The sequence below is a fragment of the Drosophila takahashii genome, chromosome 3R (assembly GCF_030179915.1).
Source record: "Drosophila takahashii strain IR98-3 E-12201 chromosome 3R, DtakHiC1v2, whole genome shotgun sequence".
NCBI lineage: Eukaryota > Metazoa > Arthropoda > Insecta > Diptera > Drosophilidae > Drosophila > Drosophila takahashii.
The window spans coordinates 26,114,266-26,135,264 of NC_091681.1; the positions used below are offsets into that span (position 1 = coordinate 26,114,266).

The 20,999-nt window shown below is 46.6% G+C and overlaps 5 protein-coding genes across 7 annotated transcripts in view; 1 reads left to right on the forward strand and 4 right to left on the reverse strand.

The window, feature by feature from the left end:
* Cow (Proteoglycan Cow) overlaps positions 1–4,386 on the reverse strand; it is a 43,820-nt gene extending 39,434 nt beyond the window's left edge. For both annotated transcript variants that reach the window (XM_017147525.3, XM_017147523.3), the window contains exon 1: positions 4,101–4,386. In XM_017147525.3, coding sequence (XP_017003014.2) covers positions 4,101–4,238 — 138 coding nt within the window. In that variant the 5' untranslated portion in view covers positions 4,239–4,386. The remainder of the gene's footprint in view (positions 1–4,100) is intronic.
* Positions 4,387–5,986: 1,600 nt separating this feature from the next.
* Positions 5,987–9,923, reverse strand: Rassf (Ras association family member). The gene is made up of 8 exons (XM_017147597.2): positions 9,487–9,923; positions 9,307–9,401; positions 9,064–9,246; positions 8,821–9,009; positions 7,330–8,762; positions 6,939–7,265; positions 6,770–6,874; positions 5,987–6,709 (listed from the first exon to the last, which is right to left on the reverse strand). Exons 1-8 carry the CDS (start codon positions 9,524–9,526, stop codon positions 6,649–6,651), a joined length of 2,433 nt encoding a protein of 810 aa, XP_017003086.2. The 5' UTR covers positions 9,527–9,923; the 3' UTR covers positions 5,987–6,648.
* A 512-nt stretch (positions 9,924–10,435) lies between these two features.
* Positions 10,436–16,818, forward strand: CenB1A (Centaurin beta 1A). 2 transcript variants are annotated; one of them, XM_017147566.3, is made up of 10 exons: positions 10,436–10,836; positions 12,975–13,091; positions 13,169–13,262; positions 13,318–13,482; positions 13,540–13,683; positions 13,993–14,288; positions 14,464–14,601; positions 14,663–14,821; positions 14,882–16,036; positions 16,094–16,818. In XM_017147566.3, the coding sequence occupies exons 1-10, from the start codon at positions 10,784–10,786 to the stop codon at positions 16,278–16,280; spliced, it is 2,508 nt and encodes an 835-aa protein (XP_017003055.3). In that variant the 5' UTR covers positions 10,436–10,783; the 3' UTR covers positions 16,281–16,818. The 2 variants fall into 2 exon arrangements, with proteins under 2 accessions (XP_017003055.3, XP_070072521.1); XM_070216420.1 differs by having other exon boundaries at positions 14,485–14,601.
* On the reverse strand, positions 16,520–19,306 carry LOC108061417 (myoneurin). Its single transcript, XM_070216421.1, has 3 exons — positions 18,146–19,306; positions 17,952–18,085; positions 16,520–17,571 (listed from the first exon to the last, which is right to left on the reverse strand). Exons 1-3 carry the CDS (start codon positions 19,230–19,232, stop codon positions 16,852–16,854), a joined length of 1,941 nt encoding a protein of 646 aa, XP_070072522.1. The 5' UTR covers positions 19,233–19,306; the 3' UTR covers positions 16,520–16,851.
* Positions 19,307–19,604: 298 nt separating this feature from the next.
* LOC108061367 (zinc finger protein pita) lies at positions 19,605–20,947 on the reverse strand. The gene is made up of 2 exons (XM_017147486.3): positions 20,224–20,947; positions 19,605–20,162 (listed from the first exon to the last, which is right to left on the reverse strand). The coding sequence occupies exons 1-2, from the start codon at positions 20,945–20,947 to the stop codon at positions 19,807–19,809; spliced, it is 1,080 nt and encodes a 359-aa protein (XP_017002975.2). The 3' UTR covers positions 19,605–19,806.
* Between the last annotated feature and the right edge of the window lie 52 nt (positions 20,948–20,999).

Here is a 20,999-nt window from a genome sequence, read left to right on the forward strand (position 1 = left end):
ACAGAGAAATTGGTATGTCTAGTTCGAGTCATATTTTCTTCAGACCAAGAGCTGTGTCACTCCTGGGAAATTTTCATCGCAGGAAGGCAAGAAGAAAATTGCTGGTTTCAGACATTTCAGCTGCTGCAGTTCCCTCGCTGTTTTTCGGTTTTCTCAGTTTTGCTGGCATGCAATATGCAAATCTCTTTAGCCGGGGAACCGTGGGAATGGTCCTGGAAATTGCAATGCTAATGAAAGCCAACCCAAAACGAAGTGAAGTCGTGTTGTCTGCACCTGAACTTCGCTAAGCTCTCTTCGGCTGAAAAGCTGGTAGCCTAAATAGGTGCTAATGCAGGGGCCAAATAGCCAGACAGTCAGCCGAATACTTATGTCGTTAACTTTTACAGCCGTTTTTATAACTTCTCGGGCCATGATGATGTCCCTGCTGGCCAAAATGGGCCTCACACACACAGACTATACTTCGCCGATCCTATTTAGCATCCTGCAAAGTTTCGCCTGCGTGCTGGCAATTTATGCAACAGTTTGACAACATAAAAGTTTATTACATAACTTGCACTACACACGGAACGTTGGGGGTCAAACGGATGCTGAGACCAGACATTATCCATCTAGTACGCATAAAAATGGATACCAAACTCGCACTGACCGGAGGGTAGGGAACTACTACTACAGCTACAAGTAAAGCTGTAATTTAGCCACATTCTGATTTAGTTTTCAGTTTCGCTGCTGCAGGGAGAGAGGTGTGCTTCCAAGGGATATATAGTGTCTGCAGAGCACTAAGTGGCGCTTATACAAAATTATGCATATCAACTTTATGGCTGGCAGCTATTTCACACACACAAAAACCCGCCAGCTGAGATGTTTACACATTGTGGAGCAAAGGGAGCTACGTTTTGCATATATTACGATTACGCATTGTGAGTGTGATGCTAGGGTCTGAAATTCTAAGCCAGGGGCCTCAGCATATTTCCATTCTATTCCCATTTTATTCGCATTTTATTTTATGCTGCAGCGACACATTTTCCCAGCGCTCAAATTGCAAAATGCACAATGCAAAGATTTATTTTGTGCTGACAAACAGAGCGTCATTTGTTGGTAATCGATGGATAGAGCATCTGACTTTCAGACTTTTACTCACTGAGTGGCTGTTTGTCTGGCTGATTTTGCCTATATAAATCGAGGGGGTGTACAAGAGGGTGGGAAAAACTAGCAACGAATGACTGGGGATTATTGCTTAGTTGACAGCCCGGCGGAAATGTCTGCAAATCAGGCGAATTCCTTGCGATCTAAGCTAATTTATTATCATTTTTACGACTAATGCAAAGCTTACAAAACGGATCCAAATTGGACCGGGAAATGGAAATGTATACCATGCATAAATCATAACGGAATTCTATGGCATCCTTCTCCTTATTCCTATCACAATCCCAGTCCCATTCCTTTCTACGCAGGCATCTCTTCTTTTGTGCTTGATTAACGTCAACTGTTTATGGTTATTTACTTTGTGCTGCATACTTTGAGGCCATTTCCTTCTGGCGGGGATTACTTCCGCCCTTCGGCCAGATAACCAAGCAAATTACCTAGGGATACACAAAATATGATTTCATTTATTTATGCGCCTGTTTCGGTAGGGTTTCCCTGACCGTGTTTGCCTAAAATCTTTGGCTGAACAATTTGTCTTGAACTTTTTGCACGGAATCTCTGACTTTTCGCAAAAACTTTGCAATTATATAAAAGAAATTCAGGGATTTAAAAAGGAAGGAAAAATCCAGGCATGTGTCGAAAATTGTGATATTTGAATTCGCACTTAACGGCAGATTGAATTTGGTTATAAAAACTTTTCAAATAATTTATTCCATTCTGCGAATACTTGAAAAGCCAGAAGTTGGTACAATAAAAAGTACAATTTATTGCGAGAAAATGAAAATGTGCGATTAGACGTTATAAAAACTAAGCGCTGGGAATATAAAATGGCAGCAAAAGGAGATTTTGAGGACATCAAAGTGAAATTTATGCAGAAACAAAAGCTGTTTGTATGGGCGACACGCACGAGGAACACAAATACAAGGACACATGTGGATTCGGTTTGGAAACTGTTTAAAATTCTGCGTATGTGGTGCCTGCCAAAAATTTCAAATGCCTTCTTTCGGAAATATTTCCTCCTTTTCCTATGGAAACTTTTGCGAATCGCAATAATTTTTCTTGAAGGCCGCTAGACTTGCTGTGATTGTGTGTGCGTGTGTGTTAAGGCACACACACTGTCACAGCAGACTATTAGCACATATACACAAAAACACATTTGGAAAGAGAGAGGGTCTCAACAATGGCCGAGCAAAAAAGAGCTCGGGAAAAGGGGAAGGAAACGCAGAGAAATAAAACCAAAATGGCAAACAAAACAAACACAGCACAACACACAAAGCGAAATACCAAAAAAAAAAAAATAAAATGGAAAAATTAAGTCAAAATCTGCGAAACGAAAGTTATATACCCTTGCAGTTCTAATATAAATGTATATTTTTACTTGAACATATCATTTTCGTTACAGTTAAAATATAGCAAAGTTTTTTAAACCGAGTTTATCTCCCAGTTTTCTTATAAATACGATTATTCAAATATATTTTTTTCTTTAAAATTTACAGGAATAACAGTCAATATCTGAAAATAAAATATATCTTCAAAATAATAAAGACTAGTTTAAAACCGCCAAATGATGCTGACTGAGAATACTTGATAAGGATGAAAGAAAGGTGGAGTTTTAAGTACCCTCTGCAAGAGTATGAAAAGAACTAGTCCAAAGCGAAGAAAAGCTGGAGAGAAAGCAAAACGCCAGGCAAATAATACATTCAAATGGGCGAAAAAAAAACAAAGCGACGACGTTGCGTCTGTGACTAACAGTCATCGATGAGGGGGCGGTTCGGGTGGTTTTGGGTGGGATTTCGGGCGGTTCGGTGGGTTCTTTGGTTCCTTGGGTTCGGGTGGTGCGTGTTGGCAGACCGACTGAAAGCAGCTTAGCGCTTACTTCATAGTTTACGCGCAGCGAAACGACAACAAAAATGCCAAATGCTATTGATTTTCCTAGGCTCGCTGGTACTTGTACCTATCCTCCATTGGGGTTCCTCCTCCTCCCGGATCGTCTCCGATATCCGGACAGGTGCGTGCTAAAGACCCGAACAAGAAGGGAGCCATAGATAGCCCGGCTCAGACGGGTCAGCTCTTCGGAGACACTGGGAACACACAGGCTACTACAAATCGGATTTGCGTGAGTAATTGGCACGTCGCATTCTCTTTTTCGGGGCAGAAAACGTAGAGCGGAAAAAAACAAACAACACGACCGGAAGTTGTTGGTGTGAAACCTCAGCAACGACGGGCTGGGGAAAAAAAGTTGGGCAAATAAAAGCGCAATTGCGTTATATATGCCACAGAACACACCGAAAAAACTGGGTTTTTTCTTAGGCCTTTCAATTATCTCTTTTTTCACAATGCAAAACTCTTAAAAAGTTTCTATCATCCATGTTCTGGCTTCTGATTCCCAGCCAATTAGATGGAATCAGCTTAATTAATGGGTAATTTATATTAAATACATAGATCTTTATGGGGTTTTTTCCAGTACAAATTGAGATAGCATACTTTTAGGTATAATTTTGAGTCATTTTAATTCCTGAGAAATTATATCTCTATCAAATTTATACTAGTTTCTAGAAATTCTAGTTAGTTCTAGTTCCAATATTATTCTAGATCGCCAAGAGGTCTTACAATATCTTAATAAATGCTGTTAGTTTTTGGGCTTTTTCCATTCATTCATACCATTCCTTAAAAGAAACGACAATCATTTGAAAGCCCCTGATATCTGTTAATATCTAGATTATATTGATGGGTTTTTCTCCGTGCATTCCGCACTCTTGCGTCTCGGAGCGTTGGCAAATGTCAGCAGTCAGCTTAAGGCGTATTAAGTAGGAGACAGACAGGAAGAGTGGCAAACTGGGAGGCGGAGACGGACTCGGATCCGAGCCTCAGACGGGGGAATCCGAGTCGTTGGGGAGCGGAGACAGTGAATGAATGGGGCTGGCTGGATGGCTGTCGAGAAGCCATTTGGGACTTACCTCATCGATAAACTCGAAATCGCCGCCCGTCTCGCCGACGTACTTCTTCTTGTTTCTGGCCTCCGAGCTGCCAATCAGGCTGGATGACATCAACACCAGCGCCAGACAAACGCTGGCAATCAGCGGCGAGTGCTTCATGGCCGACGTCCTGGATGCGGGAACAGGAACAGGAGACGACAGTGGTGGCTACGGAGGAAGTGCTTCCGCTCGCTCGCTCTCTCGCTAGTCCTAATCACTGGTGTAATGTCCTGTGGAAAACTACGGACGCCTTCGGTTTTACGCACTCACGCACTCGCACTGGCGGAATCCACGCACACACAATCACGCAGCAACTATGCTAAGCTATGAATGACAATGAGTTTCTGTTTTCGGTTCTGATTCTGATTATGTTTTTGCTCTTGCAATCGCAGGCGCCTCCGCGGATGAAGTGCAGCCTGGACACGAAACACTGGGGAACTGAAGGCGACGCGGCCGAAACGTAAACTGAGCGCCTTCGAGTCGAGTTTCTGAGTGGCAGCCACAGCATTGGAATTTTGCGACAATTGCTCAGAGGTGTAAGAGTGCCAAAGGATGCGCTAAGAGAGCCACTGGAAGGCCTAGACTTCAGCAGGGTTGTCAAGCTAGTAAAAAAATATTCCTACAAAATAGTTATCAATGAAATTACAATTTTAAAAATTTTTTTAACAAAATATAGTTTGAAAATGAGCTTATGAAGGGTTTTATTTAATGGCATATTTTAAAAATAAAAAACTTTCAGAGGTTCGAATGTAAAAAACATAGACAAACGATAGAATTAAATAATTTTGAAAGGTATTTAAAAATATTATAAAGATTATCATTGAGTGTACAATTTTATTAATTTATTTTAACTTTAGTTTTCAAATATAAAATATTTAATTTCTTATTTTTCAGTAGGTTAATCTTATACCAACCCTTCGCCCCGTGTACCTCACTGCGTATGCGCAATATGGCCAGGCTCTCCCTCGCTTCGACTTGGACACCATCCCCTTGCCGTGGGAGCAACAACTGACAGGCCCTTCCAGAATGCCACCACCAACAAAGCAGACAGCGACTAGAAATTGTTTAAAATCGATTTTCCGTCCTCTCTTCGGGCCATCCCTTTGCCAGAGCTCTGGAATGCGCGGATTCCCTGAATTCTCTTAAGCCATAATTGCTGGAGCCAAGGCAGCGGGTCGTGAACCTGCCAGTGGCGCCCAATGCGACTTCGCATCCCAAATGGACTTGAGTTCTATTTTTTTGTCCCTGCTAGTGTTGATTTTTATGTATTGGCGCTTGGCACACTTGGACCGGGCCAACGCGGCTGCTGTTGGCCGGGAAACCCCAAAACCATTTAACGCGTCAGCATCAGAGCGTCTCAAAGGCTGGCCAACGCTGGCGAGGTCCTTTGGCTGTAGCTGGGGTCCCAGCCACGTTGTAGCCGGACCAAGGACCGAGGACCCGTAGGCTCTGTCAGTTTCAAATTAATAGCCACGCACACACACACTCTCTCTCATCGCCGCTGTGGGGTGTGCATTTATTATGTGAGTGAGCCTGTGCTTGCCTACTTTCGTCCTCATCCTCGTCCTCAGCTCCTCCGTTGCTTCTCTATTATAATGGCATCATTGACTTGTGCTTTGATGGCTGCTTTGGCCCGGAAAGGCTTCGGTTGGCCCCCACCTCCCGTTTCTCGTGTGTGTGTGCTGGATTCCGCCTCCACTTGATCCCCATTTCGGCATGGACGGCTGGCGCCGGTTGCTGCCTTTTTTGAATATTCGGCTCACACTTCCTGCTGCTGATGCCGCCTTCAGGTCCGCCTTTTTGCACTAGGGGCGCGTTACTGGCCGGAATTTGTCGGTGACCATGGGGCCTTAAACTCCGCTTCGCTGTTCTCTTGTAAAACTTTACATTTTATTGGATTTCCAAATGATTTTCAATCAACAAGTCCATGTTATGCAATATGTAGTATGTGTACAGTTATTGTTTTTCTTTCGCAGGCTTTGCAATTGCTAATCAAATTGATTTTCACACATTTGTTCAATGACTCAATAAAATGGCTTTCGACTACGCGCTACTAGCAGGACCTGTGTGCTTTGTGTGTCACGGCTTGAAGGCTAAACATTGTACAATAGATACATGACACCGCTTTTAACGTGACCGCACAAAGCGCACATTTTAATTATAAACACAAAACAAAAAATGGTATGGTAATGTGGTGGATTAATAATTATTTTTTGGTTAGTTACAAGTCTTAAACGCTTTCTAAACGAATGGAAATGCCTGGAAATGATTGTTAGTTTCGGCTGGGAAGAATCGAACCCTAAACGTAAGGTATATATATATATATGTATTTGCGACGTGCAGCAGCTGCTTTTTGTTCACTGGGCGCCTAATGTTGCTAGTTCGTAATTTTCTCTAAGTCCTACATAAAAATATATATCTTGTATAAAAACGTGAATACTATTAGCTGTGCTGCTGCCGACACTTTTTGGCCGCATTCATGTTATGGCTAATAAAAAATTGCTCGTATATCAGAGATTCCGTTTACGTTTTACAAATGCACTTTTAGAGATTCCATGCGGCTCACAATACGGCGCCGCAATTCTGCGTATCTAAAATATATTTATTTAAATAAATAAATAAAATCCGCGAATAATAATATGTAAACCCACCTTTCCTTTATTTTGGCCACTTCGCGGGCTACTTCCTGATCGTAGCGCTCCAGAATGGCACGGCACTCGGGTAGCGATAGATTTAAAAATTGAGCAACTTCATTACTAAAATAGAAAGAAAGGGAGAACGGTTAGGTAAATTTCAAAAACGAAGTTACGAATGACTTGCCTAATCTCGTCAGTTTTGCGCGAATCCACCAAAAACATACGAGCCACATCCTCATGAGGTCCCAAAGTGACGCGCGTTATCAGAGGATATTCGTCGTCCTTCAGACGCTTCTGCTCGCCGTTGTCGCGTACAATAAAGAGCGAAAAGTTGCCCGGCGAACTGTCCACCTTGTACTTCTCCAGCACCAAGTTAATAACCTCTGTGGTGGTCACCATGGAGGAGACCCACACAGACATTTGAGAACCGTAGGGGGGCGTGAAAAAGGACGTCTCCCGATTGTAATAGTGACCATTGATAGAGCACCGACGTTTCAGCTTGGTGCGAGAACTGTAGAACAACGTTTTTTTATAGTTACTAAACAGATCTGGAAATCGAAGATAGAAGAACTCACCGACGGTTGCCACTGCGTCGCTTGATGGCAGCGGCTCCAGTGCGCGGAGGTCTCCTAAGCACCACACCATCTTCCGTCACATGCAAACCAGTCGATAAATCTCCATCCGGACCACCAACTCCCTCGCTGGCTGTATACAACTCCTCGGTTTGCGTGAGCTCATCGCCGGCAGCTGCTCCACTGGTAATTGACGGAGCATCGGCACGACTTGACTCACCCTCGCTGCCGGCAGCCACGTTCTCTTTGGGATAGCAGTCCATCTGGATTTTGATGTACCGCGGAGGGATATCGCTGCGCCGCATGGTGGCCAAGCGTTGGGGACGCAGCGTGGCCTCGTCGTCATCGTCATCGCTGTCGGAGTAAACAAAGCAGCTGGGTCCCGACTTGGAGCGGTTGATGCCCTTCTCGAACAGCTGCCGTCCCTGTTGATATGGCTTCTTGTGATCCCTGCTGGTCACTCCGGTAGCTGAGGCCGATCCGCTCTTCTGCAAGGCGTACTGACGCTGCGTGGAGCGCGGTGAGCCCACACTGCTGCGCAGATTCATGGTGTCGTTGATCAGAGTGGGATCTATGGAGCGCAAAGCATGCTCGCAGTTAAAGCTTTTGCTCATCACCGAATTCTCGCCGTAGAGCTTGAGGGAATCATGAATGCGAGAGGGATCAATTGGCTGATTGCGCTTGAGGGTGCCTTCGTTGGGCTCCGTGAAGGAATTGGCCCCATTTACATAGTCCTGGTGGACACTGCGCTTAAAGTCCTCGAAATCCATGGGCTTCAGGGTGGTATCATCGCAAGTCTCGAAGTTATCCAGCGAAGTCTCGGTTGTGGAGACTGTTGTGGTATTCTGCGTATTGGTATTGGCGGTCAGCGACCCCGTGGCGGTCATAAAGTTGTCCGAACTGCTGCTGTTGGTCGTGGCCGATTGCGTGGAGCTCGACTCAGTGGTGGTCGTGGTGTCCGTGGACGTTTTGCTCGGCGAACTGTCGCTGGAGGACTGCGACGAAGGCAGCTTGACCGGCATGGTTTCGTAGATGCGATCCTTGTCGTTGTGGCGTCTCTCCACCTGCAGCAGATCATCGATGTCGTCCCAGTCCAGCTTCTCAAGGTGATCCAGCTTGGAAGGCAGTGTGCTGGACACACAGCTTGTGCTGGCCGTCGGAGCCTCCACCAGAGTGCCGGAGGAGTCCGTTGTGGTCGTATCCTCGTCGTCGTTGGACACCTTGCCATTGGCCACCTCCTTGCTGCTGGCCGTGGTGTTGGCCGAGGCATCTTCCGGGGTGGTGGGCAGCTCGGAGATCTCGTTCAGGCTGCAGGAGTCGAAGGTCATGCTCTCGGAGAGTGAGACATCCGTGGAGAGCTGATCGACCTCTGCTGTGGTGGTTGTGGGCGGAGCCAGCGACTCGCTAGCTTCGTTTTCCTTGTCCGAGCTGCTTTCCTGGGGGTGAAACTCACATGACATTCATGATTTAAGATGTATTAGAGACTCCACTTACATCGGCAGCCTTGGACACGCGGCAGGAGTTCCTCTTGCGCACCAGGATGCGCTGATCGTCGTCCTCCTTGAGGTGAATCACTCCCTGGACGCCCCAGTAGACGCGCAGTGCTCCTTCCAGCACCAGGCGGTTGTTCACCTCGCGGCTGCGTATTCCCAGGCTTTTGTTGTCGTAGAATTGGTTGTAGACCTGCCCATAAAAAGGGAATTTAATGAGTCATGTTCTCTGTTTTGAGTGCCGCACCTTTAGCTTGGATTCCAGGTGATCGCGAGGGAGTGTGGGGCCATTGGCCTGGCCTCCAGCTGGCTTCTGGGCGCCCTTCAGCCCGTAGCTCTTGTGGGACTCCACCCGGGTGCCGTGGCCAAACAACTGGGGTCCAAACAGAGCTCCGTAGCAGGGCACATGGCAGTAGGGCACGCTTTTGTGCTGGAAAAGGAGATGTTTAGTGATTATCTGACCCAAAAAACAGGTGATCCACACACTCACCTCGGCGTGCTGGCCGGGATTCAGCCGCTTGCCGCACTCCTCGCAGCGCAAACATTCCGGATGCCAATCGTAGCCCAGTGATTGTTTACGTTCCGCTGTTTGTGGGCATAAATAAATATAATTTACAAGTTATTTACGGATCGCAGTGTGTGTGTGTGTGCGTGGGTGCATGTTTTTTACCGAAGTAAACGGGTTTCCCGCACTTGTGGCACTTCCACATTCTGGATTCCAAACAGGTCAGGCTTTGTCCTCCGGGAATGGGCGTGTTTTACTCCTCCTCCGCTTCTAGCGAGTTGTGACGTAAAGACCGTAGTGAGTAGTAAGTTTTATGCAAATGAGGCGATTTTTTGAAGCGAACACGAAACGCAAATAGATCGCAAGACAAGGGGGGTAGGTAAACAGAAGAGGGGGCGTGCGACTCTGATCGGTCAGGCGGTCAGCTGCGCTGGGAGGCGGGCGAAACTCATAGTTTTATAAATGAAACTGGCACTGGGCACTCCCACACTTGGAGCACGGGACAGGTGCATCGGGTTTCGGTGCGTTCTTGAGTGGATAATTGCACTAAAACCAAAACAGCACCAGCGGAAAGAGAACAGAACAATGAAATGAAAAGTGCGAGTTGTGCAGCACTGGTTGGGGCTCCAATTGGGAGATACGGGCACCCTAAAAACGAATAGTGCTTTTAATTAGGCTTTTTTGTAGCTAAATTTGGATCAGATAAATAAATATGTAATAAATAATAATCCATCTCAAGTATTTTATAAAATAAAAACAGAAAAAAAATAAATTTTATATAATTTTCACAGAGTTGAAAGAAAGTAGATGATTCCAATTTTTCAGAAACTCAGTTATTCAATTTTTAGCCATTTTCAACGGGAGTAAGCATCATTAATATGAGAATTGACAATGCTGCAGAGCTCATATTCGTGGATAAAAAACACTTAATTGAAGATATTAAGTAAAAATCTGCGTTTATTAAACCTCTAAATATACATATTCTACTTTTAAAGTTTATTTTAATTTATTTATTTTTAAATATGAAAGATACAAAACCGCCAAAACAAAAAAGCCCGCCAAACTGGGAGACAATTGGCAGATGCAAGATTTCACGCAGATGCGGGCACACCTTTTCGCCTAGAGTAGAAAGTGAGACGTTTTAATTTGTTGTCTCTGCGCGCTGTGTAATTTTGGTTAATTCGGCCCCGAATCGCGTAAATCGGCGAGTTTCGCTAATTAGGGCCAGTGCTCTACGTGTCTGGCCGTCGATTGTCGAGAATGCGAGGCGTCCCCTGGCATCCGGCTGCCCGCAATTAGGTTCTCAAAGAGCCGCCCTCGAGAGTCGCGAATCGAAATCTCCATTTCAGCCAGGAAAGCAGAGCAGCAGCAACAGGCCAACGAAAATTCACAGGCCTCAATTAGCGGAGCTGAAAAAGCCAACGGAGCAATTGGTGCCCAGTGTTCCAAGCTTTTGGTCAAAATGCGCGCCACCATTGAGTTCGAGGAGTGCCTGAAGGATTCGCCCCGCTTCAGGTGGATATATCCTAGCCCCGCCCCGCTCCTCCCCCGCCCCACTGGCTGAGATTTGCATTGCATTTAATGTAGCGTGACTGGTTACTATCCAAAACCAGATACAGATTCAACCCACCGCCTCCTCCTCCGCCACCTGAAAACGCGGCTTAATCATCCATCGAACAAACTTTGTCCCGTCAGCAGTGTGGAATGTACAAAAGCGCCTCCCCCCATTTCCGCAGCTAATTGTCGATGCTCTCGTCGCGTTGCGTCTTTTCCCTTCAAACGCTCGCCTCTCCGCTGATTGATAAGATTTCACCCAAATTGCCGCTTCGCCACTAATCGCGTCCAAAAAGACAAAGCTTTCCCTCGTAAAACGGTGCACAAAAGCGGCGATAACTTGTTTGCCCAGCAGCCCAATATCCCCACTTCCTATCTCGGTTTTTTTTTTAACACCTGCAGCAGCTTTAGAGAAAACAAAAACAGGAATACTCCTTAGGTTTAATTGTTCCATAGAAGTTCCATTCAGACCTTGGCAATTTATAACTTGGTAGACCTTTGTCTAAATAAAATAAATACTATAATCAATTTGAGTGAATCATACAAAGTAAACTATTACTTCCCCAGGTTTATAAAAGTTATGGCATCTTTATGACATTGATCGTCATTTAAAAGCAACACTACAAGGTTAGGGAATTTTTATTTAATAGTAAAACAATAGTCCATGTACTTAGTTTTATTAAAATATCCTGGTTATAAAACCGCTCTGATATATATTACACTGTGCAACATTTTTAGGGTTATAAAATGTAACCGCAATTTTGATTTCATGGGCGGAAAGAACTCATCGAAATAAGCTAAAACCCATTTGGGTTTCTCTGGCTTAGCTCGCGTTTACCTATTATAGCGAGTTAAAGTTTTACATACAAAATTTATTTGTAACGGCCATATCTTGTGAACCGATTAAAATTTCACTATCAAGTCTTCAGTGATTATGTAGCTATGAACCCAAGGAACTAAATTGACAAATGACTCTTGCGAAGACGTACACCTAGCGCGTTAAAAATCGAAAAATTAGGCAAATTTGTTTTTTAACGCGCACCTAGCGCAAGGTGCTAAGTGCGCAAGAGTCATTTGTCAATTTAGTTCCTTGGGTTCATAGCTACATAGTCACTGAAGACTGGATAGTGAAATTTTAATCGGTTCACAAGATATGGCCGTTACAAATAAATTTTGTATGTAAAACTTTAACTCGCTATAAAAGGTTAACGCGAGCTAAGCCAGAGAAACCCAAATGGGTTTTAGCTTATTTCGATGAGTTCTTTCCGCCCATGAAATCAGAATTGCGGTTACATTTTTCATGTTGCACTGTGTTATACTTTCCCAGATTTGAGTAGTTTCCGTTTGTTTTAAAACTGCGATAGTGGATAAAATGCCAAGTTTTAATTATAATTATTATCGAAAACAATAACGTACTGCGCATTCCGCTTGATCGTCTGTATGCCAAATATAAAAAGATATATCTTTAGGAATTTGTTTGTTAATGTTTATGTATCGCATTCAAAAGAATATGTTATTATAGTTCTCACTTAGTTACATATTTAGCTTTAAAATCAAGCTAATAACGTCCCAAAACAACGCACAGAGTGATAATTTTGCTCCATGATAACCATAGTAAAATTCAGAAATCCCTATCGTGCAGAGTTCCACTTAAAACTTACAATACCCCCTGAAAGAGTACTTCCCAGAATATATACAAAGTTAAAACAAAAGCAGTTCCCGACAAATCGATGGACGACACAGGGGAAAAGGCGAGAAAAAAACCAGAACAAGACGACGCAACTGAGTGATACAAAAACTTGTCCCCGGACGGGGTCTTCTCTATTTTGTGGCGACTCGTCTTCAATTGGAAGCGCAAACAGCGCTTTAATAAGTCCGCATAAATTAAAAGTGTCAACATAAACAGAGGCGGAGTGAGAGTAGGAATCATCCGCTGGCCCCGCGATAACTTCTTTGATTAAGCTGAAAGATTATATTTACGCTGCTCAGCCAGTCGGAGGCAATTTTAATCATCATCAGCAGCTTGCCCATCTTTTGTTTACATCGCGACAAACAAATTGTGCAAACGTTTTTTATTTGTTTTTTTTCTTGTTCGCCAGACAATTTGTGTCCAAGGAGGAGAGCGACATCGAGCACTTGGAGCAGCGTCTGGAGAAAATCATCAAGCTGTGCAACGTGGCCGTGGACTCGGGCAAGGAGTATGTCAAGAACCAGAGGTAAACAACTGGCTGCGCAATTTTCCCTCCTCATGCATATTCATTTCCATCAATTCTGGGTATTGTTTTTTATCTAGCGCCTTTGCCATGTCCTTGTGGGATCTGCAGCAGCACTTTCTCGACAACAAGAACGCCCACAATGCGCTCGGCAAGCTGATTCACTGCTTCCAGGTTGGTCTCGTTCTCCTTTGCTATATAAACAACTCATGTCCTGTTTGTTTTCCAGGAGATGAACAAGTTCCACACCATCCTGTTGGATCAGGCTAGTCGCACGGTGCTGAAAAACCTTAGTGTCTTTGTTAAGGACGACATCAACCAGGTTAAGGACTACAAGGGGCACTTTCTCAAGGTCTCTGAGGGCTATGACAATGCGCTGATTAAGAACGCACAGGTGGGCTAGGCTTAAAGTCAATAAGTTACTTATTTAACCTTAACCCCCTTATTACAGGCCAGCAAAAACCGACCGCAGGAGATGCAGGAAGCTGCCAATATCCTTTCCGCCTCCAAGTCGTGCTTCCAACACACCGCTTTGGATTATGTCAACTATATAACGCTGGCGCAGGCTCGCAAGGTCCCCTCCATATTGTCCACGGTAAGGAAATGTCGCTTATCGCCCTGATTGAAGTGCCTGGCCCGCGACCACTAAGTAAATAAGGTTTTTTCTCTGATTTGTTATTGCCATGACGTCACTGTTGCGATATCAATGCGAGTTGCTATATGTATGCCTCATATCTAAACCCATTGATCAGCGTGTTGAGTCAGTTGTGCGCTGGCCAATTCGCTCAGTTGTCTAAAGGGAGTGCTCGGCGTTGGATTGCCTCTGTGTTCGGAGAATACTGGATAATAGTAGCAGCTATTTGACACGTTTTCATGCTGGTTTCCCTGCTCTTTTCACCGACAGCTGTTGGATTACTATCAGGCGTGCGTGACCTACTACCACCAGGGCTTCGACCTGTGCAACGACTTTGACGAGTTCTTCAAGAACATCAGCGAGGACCTGAATGCCCTGCGCGGCGACTACCAGCAGCTGGAGAAGGCCATGCAGAACCGGCACATGAGCGTGAATCGCTACTGCGACTCAAACACCAACAGCACCTCCAACAAGATCGAGGGCTATCTGTTCAAGAAGAAGTCAAAGGGCTTCAAGACCTGGTGCCGTCGATGGTTCTACCTCAGCGACAACCAGCTTGTCTACAGGTGGGTGCACTCTGCCTAGTTGCTTCTGCTCATATTGTCTATCCAGAATCATCTGCCATCCCATCTGCTTGCTTAGTTAATCAATACGTCTTCTTTTCGTTTGCAACTTTTGATTTTTGTGATGTTTTTGTTGTGTGGTGATGTGATTGTGATGTGTTGTGGCCGTACGCTGAAGTGATTTGGATTCGCATTGCAGAAAACGCAGCAACGAGGACTCGTTCTCGGTCATGGAGGAGGATCTGCGCATCTGCAGCGTGCGCCCGGTGAACGAAGGCGACCGCCGCTTCTGCTTCGAGGTCATCTCGCCTACCAAGTGAGTTATATGTCTGATTTTCTATACATATGAGTTATTTACTTTGTATCTCCTTTTACAGATCCCACATCCTGCAGGCAGACTCAGCGGATATGCTATCCCTTTGGATTTCCGCGCTGCAGCACAGCATTGGAGCAGCCATCCAGCACGATTCCACGCACCACTCGCGTCCCCAATCGACGAACACACCCAACAACGCGCTGCCCGCAAAGCGTAGAATGTAGGCTTGAATCATCCACAAATTCCATTTGAGTTCATAATAATGTAGGCAATTTTCCAGCCACTGGGAGGAGTTCCTGAAGATACCGGGCAACGCTTATTGCTGCGACTGCAGGAGCCCCGAACCACGATGGGCTTCGATCAACCTGGGCATCACGTTGTGCATCGAGTGCTCCGGCGTCCACCGGAGTCTGGGCGTCCATTACAGCAAGGTGCGTTCCCTGACGCTGGATGCCTGGGAGACGGAGAACGTGAAGGTGATGATGGAGCTGGGCAACGAGGTGGTTAACCGTATATATGAGGCGCGCATCGGTGATGACTGCGGGCTCAAGAAGCCCACGGAGCAGTGCGAGATCGGAGTGCGCGAGGCTTGGATCAAGGCCAAGTATGTGGAGCGGCGGTTCGTGTGCGGAATGCCCAAGCCGCAGGAGCTGCTGGCCAGCGAGACGGCCGAAGTGCTGAGCATAGACAGTGGCGGCGTCGTCGAGGACGTGGAAAGTGGCGGCAGTGGAATCGCCAAGCGGGCCACTCTCTCGCTGGGCGGCACTCGCAAGTGGGCGGTTAAGAAGCTGCGACGAAGGCAAAAGCAGCGACCACTGCCCAAAACCCTGAGCGACGATCCGAGCATCTATAACACGGCCAAAACGGGCGACGAGCTTGACGATGACGATGATGATGAATCCATCAACATTCCCTCGATGTCACTAAGCATTTCACGCGACGATTTGCTGGTGATTGGCGACGACCTGGCCCTGGATAGACTGGAGACTCCCGGCATTCTGGGCAGCGATCAAGAGAGCACCGATGGCGAGTCGGATGTCGAGACGCCCGAGGAGCTGCCCTTCACGCAGCTGGACGCCAATCAGTTGCTTTACATGGCCTCGGTGGTACACAATCTGCCCGTGATGTGCATGGCATTCGCTTTGGGTGCCGACAAGGTCTGGAAGAATCCCCAGGACCGGCAGCGATCATTCCTGCACCAGGCCGTCATCTCGGGCTCCGTAATGGCCTGCGAGTTCTTGCTGCTGAACGGAATAGCCATCGATGCGGTGGACGAAATGGGTTACAGTGCCCTGCACATATCCACGGCCAAGGGACACATTGCCCAGGTTTATCTGCTGCTGAAGCATAAGGCTGCTTACGACCTGGCCTCCAGTGATGGCAAGAAAGCGCTGGACATTGCGGTGGACCAGGAAAACGCCGACATTGTAACGCTGTGAGTTTGGAATAACCAAGTTCAGAAATAGAAATACTTAACAATCGCTTTTTCCAGCCTCCGATTGACACAACTGAATGACGAGATTGGACCCAACGACGAGTACAACGGGGAGGATGAGACGTACAAGAATGTGATGAAGGACTTCTCCAAGTTGCCCGCCAGCCAGACGCGTGTGCTGCGCCAGCGCCACGACTCAAATACCCTGGAATCGCAGCGCAGCTCCTTGACCAACTCCGACTAGCAGTGGGCGATGGGCGGTCGCAGGAGTTAGGAAAGATATTGTTCCGATTTAGTAGGCTAGGGTGATATTGGATTGTTATTGGCTTTATAACGCATTAACCAAGAACGTTAAACGGTTTCGATTTCGATTCCCTAGGTAATCTCATTTGCAAAGCGCTTCCGATTATACAAGAAAATATTATTCATTGCATTTGGCACTCGAGCGCATTTTGAGTCCCGTTTTCTGGCGTTTAGACTAAGTTTAAAGTATTCGTAGAGGAGTTGAGTTGAGTTTATTAAAAATACGTGTATTTGCCTATCAAATTGTACATCGTCTTATGTGGTATTTATTAAAATGATATTGTAAAATGTACGTCTAGCTATATGGTATCCTGTTACAGAGCTGTTCCAAATGTTCCGATTTGTATTTGTTTGCTAAACTGTTTAACGCTGCATGTTTTCTAAATGTTTTAAAACTATCATGTTGATAATATATTTGGTGCCAACTGTTGTGGGCACTTGAAGTTCGCGAATAAAGTTGTAAAATATTCAGAGTAAAACTTGGTCTTTGTAAAACAGCTCTAAGGACTTTCCTATAACGACACTGGTTGAAAGTCGGATTCGCTGATCTCGTTTTCAGATACGTAGTCCGCCGATTTGTCCTTCGGCTTGTGCATGGTCGTCACATGGCGTTGAACGGCGCTGCGATCGTTGAACTGCCGGCCGCACTGCTTGCAGGAGAACATGACGCCAGCGTGGGTGACCAGGTGGCGACTGAGCCCCGAAACGTGGTTGAAACTGCGCTGGCACAGGTGACACTTGTGCGTCCGAGAGTTGCCCATGTGCACGCGACCTATGTGCTGTTGCAGGTTGGACTTTTGGGCAAAACAACTCGAGCATTGGGGGCACTGATGGCGCTTGGCTCCCGTGTGCGTGTCCATGTGACGCTTGAGCACTTCGCGCTGGGAGAAGGACAGCTCACACTCGGTGCATTTGTAGGGTTTCAGGCCCGTGTGGATGATCATGTGGCGCTTGAGGGAGCTGGCGCAGGACAGCTGCAGCGAGCAGCTGGGACACTTCAGTGTACCGCCCTTGCCGCTCTTCAATCCCTTGATGTGCGTATTGTGGTGGCGCGTCAGCAGCTTCTGCGTGGCAAAGGCCACCGGGCACAAATGGCACTGGAAGGACTTGACCGTGTCCGTTACCCGCCCGGTTTTCGGTTGCGGGCAACTGGAGGCCTGCTTGAACACCAACTCACTCGATCTCTTTCGCTTCACTGGCGTCTGTTCGTCACTGTTCAGCTGCTCCTTTTCCTGAAAACAAGTAGATGTTTTCATAGAGTTTAAATATATATAAAGTTCGAATTAATTGAATGAATAATTTTTATGAATTTTTTTAATTTGCCTTTTTTTTGTGTGCTTTTTTTTTAAAACAAAAAGTGGAAATTTTCTTAACACTTTAATGTTAACTCTTTAGAAAATAAAATTCATGCAGACCTAATCACAAAATGATGGCCCTTTCTTCTTCAAAATAAATTGTCGTTTGAATTATTTCGGAATTCATGCCATTCATTCATTCAATTAAACTCAAAATTCAAATTCATTCAATTCTATTTAACAGAAAATTCGAATTAATTCATTCATATAAAACAAAAAATTCAAAATAATTTATATAATATAAACAGACTTCTCACCACAATAATGACACTCTCGTCGAAATTAAAGACCTGTTGCTCCTCAGACATCTCTTCACCCAGGTTAAACACAACCACGTCCTCGTTTCCCTCCGATTTTTCGCCACTGAACTGAATCTCGCCGTTTTCCTTGACTAAGCAAAAGGTTAAGAAGAGATTAAAAATAAGTACTTCTAGAGAAGATTTCCACTCACTATTGTAGGACGTGATTTCGTTGTCTTCGTCGAATTCTGGCGGGGATTCTGGCTTCTGGTCCTGCGCATTTATAATGTAGATGTCCCCATCCTCGGTGTGCACCACATCCCCGCTTCCGACCATTTTAATGTCCCTGAAGTCATCCTCCCCATCCTCCGTGGGCACTTCCTCCTCCAGTTCGATGGCCTCCATGTCCATGTTTGAGTTGCTCCCCAGCACGTATTCCTCTTCCTTTTCCGCCTTCATGGTCGGTGGCTTGCTGGGCGAACTGAGGCGCCGCTTGTGGGGTAATTTCAGCTTGTGCCTGGCAGAGGAGGAGTCCTCCTTGACCTGCGCCTTTGGTTCCGGCTCTTCAGAGCCATCCAGGGGCTCCCACTGACCGGCCTTCTTCTCGCTGAGATACACCTCCAGTTCGCCCAGGAGCATGGCCTGCTGCTCCTTCCGCACGTCCTCGCTAACCTCATGGCGCAGCTCTTCCCTCACCTGGTTGCGCACCTCTTGGGCCAGCTCCTCCCTCACCTGGTTGCGCACCTCTTGGGCCAGCTCTTCCCTCACCTGGTTGCGCACCTCCTCGGCGAGTCCCTTGCGCAGCTCCGTGGTCAGCTTGGCTCGCAGTTCTAGGCGGGATTTGACCAGCCGCTTGCTGAACTCCGCTTCCTGCTCCTCCTTGAACTCCTCGCGCCATTTTTCGTCCTCCAGCCGGCGCTCCTTGTCCTGCGCCTCGATGAAGCCGATGGAGTCCTCGAACTCCAGCTCGTCCTCGTCGTAGTCGTCAGGATCCTTGGAGAAGACGCGACTTCGCTTGCCCAGGCCCAATAAGCGGATGTGCTTGCGCAGCTTCTTCTCCGCCCACTGGCAGCGCTGGCGGAAGAGGAAGGACTTCTCCAGCTGGTAGCGGCACTCCCGGCAGATCCGCTTGGGCAGACTGTCCGTCGCCTTGGCGTCCAAAGCGACGCAGGCCATCAGGCGCACGGGAATCGAGAGCTGGGCATCGTCCGCCTCGAAGATCGCGTACGCATCCTGGTGCTCCTTGAGGCACAGCCGGCACAGGGTCGCCAAATCGGGATACGACGGCGGCGCCTCCATGGGGTCGTATATTTTCGGGCAAATCAACGTATTATTTACTCGGTGGCGTCAAAAAAAAATCACACCAAAATAATGTGACCGCAGGCAGGGCGGCAAAAAATACCCACTTTCGAAGCAAACGCAAGCCAACACAGCCTTACTGTCTTTTTAAATTAAATTTTTTTTGGGTTTTTACTTACTTATTTTTTAGCTCACAAGGCTTTTCTTTGAGTTTAATTCTAAAAAAAATTATAAATCTTAAGCATGAAAAGTACAGATATTTGATTTATTTATATCAATGATATAGTTAAATTCAATAATTTACTCCCATATGTCCTTCCATTTTGTAAAAAAAATTTGATCCATTTCCATTTTACAAAAATTATGCTATCGTTTAGTTTAACTTTTATTTTTTTAAATTAAAGTATACATATTTGCAGACACTAAGAATGCTAGGAGACGAAGTACAGAATCTCATTCATATCAGTTAGTTTCGATACATAAAAAGTAACATACGTGCACAAAAAATTCTTATAAACTTTAGACAGGCGAATACAAGGACCACATGAATTATATAGTAAGTTAGTTGTTGGGACTATGAAACTGAGCTATTGAGCTTATCCGCTCCTCTGAGCCGGCAACGCACACAATTGCTGGATGGGTAGTTACTCGCATGGGAGTACCTTCTTGACCAGGGTCTGTGCTTCCGGCAGAGTCTTTCGGGCTCCTTCTTGGGGCTCTGGAAGCGCACCTTCTTGCGAATTGGCGTCTGGTTTTTTACATCCCTCTTGGGAGACTTGTGACTACCCAAAAAGGCGTCCCTGTTGAACTCCTCCCGCAAATGGCTAAGCTGAGGGTCGTTCATGTTGATCTCCACCATGGGAACGGGAATAACAGAAGTGGCAGTGGAAGCTGATTGCCTGCTGGGCTCTGGTTCGTCGTCTGAAAAGGCTACAAGCAATATTTATGAGTTTTCTGGTAAATTCATATGATTATGATGATTAATTCCTACCTAGCAGCTCCACCTCGCTGTCATCGTTGAATTCCAGAGGTTCCTCGCCTGCCGCTGCGTCGTAGAAACCATCGGGATTATCTGCAGCCCGCTGACTGCTGGAGTTCATCTGCATCTCGGAGTCGGAGGCCAGGCTCTCGGTGCAGTTGACCTGCTCGCAGGCAGTCTCGTTGCGCTTGCGCACAAAGTAGCTCTCCAGCTCGTAGAAGACGTCGTCCAGGACGCTCAGGCGCAACTGCTGCTTGGCCTCGGCCAGGACGGCCTTCTCCAGTTCCGCCCGGAGCTCCAGTTCGATGTCAGCGCGCACAGCCTGTTTGCAGGTGCTGAGCAGCTCCTTCTTGTAGGCATCCATTTCGGTGCGGATGAGCTGGGCAGCCTGCTGGCGCCACTGGGCATTGCTCTCCGAACAGACTGACCTGCTGCATCCTGCCACATCCTGCAGCGCGTCTCCCTCCTCCCGTTCCACCTCCTCCAGCTGCGATTTGACCCCCTGCCGCAGCAACGCCCTGTGGCGCCTCAAACGCCGATCGGCCGCCTGGCAGCGGCGACGGAAGCTGTGCATCTCCTCCAGCCGCAGGCGACAGGCGGTGCATATGTGCTGCGGCAGGCCATCCCCGGGCTCAATTTCCAGCGATGTGCAGGACATTATCCTTATGGCAGTCGTGCCGGTGCCGAAAACAGGAAATGTGGCGTCCTTCGACAGGCACAGGCGGCAAACATTCATGTTTGATTCGCAGAATATTTGGCGTAGGGCAGCAGGTCACCTATATGGAGTT